The sequence below is a fragment of the Coregonus lavaretus genome (genome assembly GCF_964263955.1).
Source record: "Coregonus lavaretus genome assembly, chromosome: 6".
NCBI lineage: Eukaryota > Metazoa > Chordata > Actinopteri > Salmoniformes > Salmonidae > Coregonus > Coregonus lavaretus.
The window spans coordinates 28995324-28999464 of NC_139993.1; the positions used below are offsets into that span (position 1 = coordinate 28995324).

Consider the following 4141-nt stretch of genomic DNA (forward strand, 5'->3'; position numbering starts at 1 on the left):
ATATTTATTAAGAGCTAACCAAAACACTGAAACAAAAACAAGATATGACTTGGGGCCACATGGGAGTTTGGCAAACTGATTAATTGACCACTGATAAGCGCTATTGTACTTGGCTGTGGGTGTTGAACAGTTCTCAAAAACACATCTTTACTAACTGAACAAACCATAGGAGGTTTCAGTGAACTATAGTCCCGTGTAGCTCAGTTGGTAGAGCATGGCGTTTGCAACGCCAGGGTTGTGGGTTCGTTTCCCACGGGGGACCAGTACGAAAAAAATATATATTCTATGCACGCACTAACTGTAAGTTGCTCTGGATAAGAGCGTCTGCTAAATGACTAAAATGTAACTATTCCAGTGAGCTATCGATGATGTGTGTGCTTACTGTAAGGTCTATATTCACTTATTCCTTTATGAAAAATGTAAGTAATTATTGGGGTCAGTGCTTTCAACAATGGACGAGTGCTATTGAGTTTATCCTTATATGTCAATCTCTTGTGTTTTCGACCTCATGTCCTTCCCTAATATTGGGGCATGCTGGTTTTCACAAGAGAGTATGTTTTTGAGAGTGGAAACTGAGGGACAGACAAATGGCTGGAGCTACAGCATCTACAAAATCTAAAAGGAATCCCCCTTTATTAAGGCAGCGAAACAGAAATCATAACTGGAAAAAGAAAGATGACCTTTGTCACACATCAACCAGAATATAAGTTATTATTGCAACTACATTGCATTGCTACAAAGATAACTTTATCCAATAAGAGTGAAATAAAACAAATTACAAGTACAAAATACATTCTTAATCAATGGGTAGAATTGACATTGTACTAGCCTCCAGAGTTAAGTCGAAGAAATACAAGTGCTTCATTAATTGTATTTCTTAAATGTTTCAATAAGAACAATAAATGCTGCAAACTATTGTCACACTTCCATCAACACTTTAGAGAATCAGTAAACACCTATAATGGGTTGATGGTTCTTAATTAGCACTTTTACAACAAGTGCTGTACTAAATACATAAAAAATACCTTTGACTAAAATGGCTTCTTCTTAATCTGTAAAAGGAACATGGTTGAACTCAATACCGAAAAGTCAAGTTTACACTTTGGGTGCTGTACTGTAAGTGCTTCCCTATGACATTGTCTTTTGAATATGAAAAAAATCAGTTCAGTGCTGGCAGTCCTCAACATGTGGGGGGAGAAGGACACAAACTGAACAACTCTTTCAGTTCTACTCTCTGGAATGGGCTGCTGGATGTCCAGAGATATTCACTTTCTTCCAGTTTAGCCCTTTTTTCTGATGAGTTTCTTCTCATGCCTCAAAGACAGACCCTTTGAGAAATTATAAAACAAATGGAAACTGAAGAGGCAACTTACATACTGTACATAGACACAACCACATCACAACAAAACCACATACAAACACACACACTCTACTTATACACATATATACATAATGTACACACACACACTTGCACACTGCGCAAAAACATATATACAGACATCCACATTCTCTAAGCAGTGGAGCTACTTTTCTCACAACAGTCCAGAAGGCCCTTTAAGAAGAGGAGGTGATATTCCCAGAGGATACGACGGTCTCCCTTGGCGAGTACTCTGGCTCGTCCTTATTGGGGTGGGACGAGTTGTCCGACTTGCTTCGGCTGAACTCTGCACCCATGATGGGCCGAGAGAACTTCCCGGAGGGCTGGGTGCAGACACTGCAGCACAGGAGCGTTTTGAGGAAGGCGCGGCGCATCTCGTTGCTGGTGAGCGTGTAAATGAGTGGGTTCATTGCTGAATTGAGCACGGCCAGGGCCAGGAACCACTCGGCTTTGTACAGGATGGCACACATGCGGATGTCGCAGGCCACATCCAGTAACAGGAGGATGAAGAGTGGAGCCCAGCAGGCGATGAAACAGCTCAGCACGATGATCACAGTCTTCAGCAGGGCCATGGACTTCTCGGAGCTCTTGCTGTTAGCGCTACCCCCAACGCGGCCGTTGGAGACCTTGCGGAACACCAGCTTGCGGCTGCGGGTGCGCACCAGGGCGTAGATGCGTGCGTACAGGACCACGATGGCCATGAGGATGACGCTGAAGACAGTGGTGCAGAACAGGATGTAGGTCTTGTGGTAGAGCGGCAGCACAGTGGAGCAGCTGGGCATGCTCTGGATGCAGTTCCAGCCCATGATGGGCAGGCCGCCCAAGATGGCTGCAATCAGCCACACGGTGCTGATGAGCATGAAGACACGGCACGTGTTGCCATTGTTGTGCAACTTCATCTTTAGCATGGTGAGGTGGCGCTCGATGGCGATGGCCAGCAGGCTGAAGACTGAGGCTGCCAGGGCCACAAACATACTCCCTTCTCGGAAGAACCACTGTGTGGGGGTCAGTTTGTATGTGTTGGCACCTGACAGCAGGATGTTGGCAGTGTACACCACCCCAGCCAGCAAGTCTGATAGAGCTAAGTTCCCAATAAAGTAGTACATGGGCTTGTGGAACTTCTTGGTCCTCCAAATGGTAAGCAGGACCAAGACATTCTCAAGAATAATGAAGCAGCATACAATGATGAAAACCACAGAGTCCGCTTTGAGCCTGGAATCCTGCTCCACTTTCCGGAGCTTTCCTGTGAAGTTGTAGTGTCTGGCTATTAAGTCGGAATACATGGAGTCACCCATGGCTCTGATTTGAATTTAAATCCCCCAAATTCTGTAGTCCACAACTTAGTCCACTGAGGGGCGATGGCAGGCCAAGGCACAGCTGGCAATGGTATTCCTTAGCACTTGATAGGTTGTCATTGCAGACACTCAATCAAATAATCCTTATTGGCACAGGATGTTCTGAGTATGTCCTTGGACCCCATCATGAAACTCCTAAAAATAGAGAAAATACCAATTTAGAACAGTCATAAATAAAATCAAACATTTATGACTCCATAAAATAAAATAATATTTAATACTGAGGATTCAGTAGCCTAATTCAACATAAAATACATATACAGAACAAAAGTCCATGTAAAAACAAGTGAATGGGAGACAGAGGCAATTATTTTGTCCAATAGTAAATTAGGGTAAAAATGATTTAGAAATACGTGATCAAATAAAAGCAAACAAACAGAAAAGTCGGACCCCAGGCCGGTTCTTTATGAATACGATTATCATTATGATACCTGATTCTGAACTGTTTGCTGAATTCCACAAGATGGAAAAGTATCGCACTGATGCATGGGCTAAATTATCATCATGGTAGGCTATTCTGAACTGTGCTAAGAATGAGAAATGTCGCATTGGGAAGCTACGAAGTTATTCTATATATTTTTTAATGTTTGAAAGAAATTCAAAAACTTGCAAGAACTATGTAACGGAATCTCTAAACATGAACTTGAAATGCGCTTGAAACTCGCGTTATTTTGTTCAGACCTGTTTTTTCGATTTCTTCTGTTTAAGATATGATCAAAAAGTTATTAACTTAAATTACTTTGCAAAGGCACAACTTTGATTTGAATTCTTAATGATGGCCAGACACCTAAACTAATTCGGCCAAGTCCATGTATATTAATAAAATCTAGTCAAGAAATTAAGTAAATGTTTCCTTACCTTAATAGTCGTCATCAATGAGAATATTGCAAGTGTCAACCTTTATATTAGCACAAATCCTCGCACAAATCCTCAAATTTTTATTTTCCGGTGGCTGAGTTCTGTGTGTTCGCAGCTTGATTCCATGGAATGAGCACCGTGCGCCAGAGAGGCTGAGTAAAGTCATCTCAAACCACCCCCTCCCTTCCCCCATAAAAGGAAAACTCCACCCAAAAACGATCGTTTGGTATTTGTTTCATTAGTCCATAGTTGATATAGTCCCAAAATGTTTTGCATGTCAGCAATCAAGTTTTCAAGATATATAACTTTCAAAATACAGAAAGACTTCCATATGATGCTTTTTGCAACATATGATGCTGCGTTTGCGTCATATGATGCATCATATGATGCAAAATGCATCATACCAGTTGTACTGCTTGAACTTGATCCCAGTTGAGTTGTCCAGTCAGTGATTTCACACTGAATTAGTGTGCATCAAATTCAGAATGAAATTCTTCCCATTTCTGATTAGATTTTCAAGATCACATAGTAAACGAATGCAATATAGGCG

General features: G+C 41.8%; 1 protein-coding gene across 1 annotated transcript; it reads right to left on the reverse strand.

The window, feature by feature from the left end:
* Positions 1-592: 592 nt before the first annotated feature.
* Positions 593-3726, reverse strand: LOC311131225 (sphingosine 1-phosphate receptor 1). Its single transcript, XM_084164080.1, has 2 exons — positions 3592-3726; positions 593-2868 (listed from the first exon to the last, which is right to left on the reverse strand). The coding sequence occupies exon 2, from the start codon at positions 2671-2673 to the stop codon at positions 1555-1557; it is 1119 nt and encodes a 372-aa protein (XP_084020206.1). The 5' UTR covers positions 2674-2868; positions 3592-3726; the 3' UTR covers positions 593-1554.
* Positions 3727-4141: the final 415 nt, after the last annotated feature.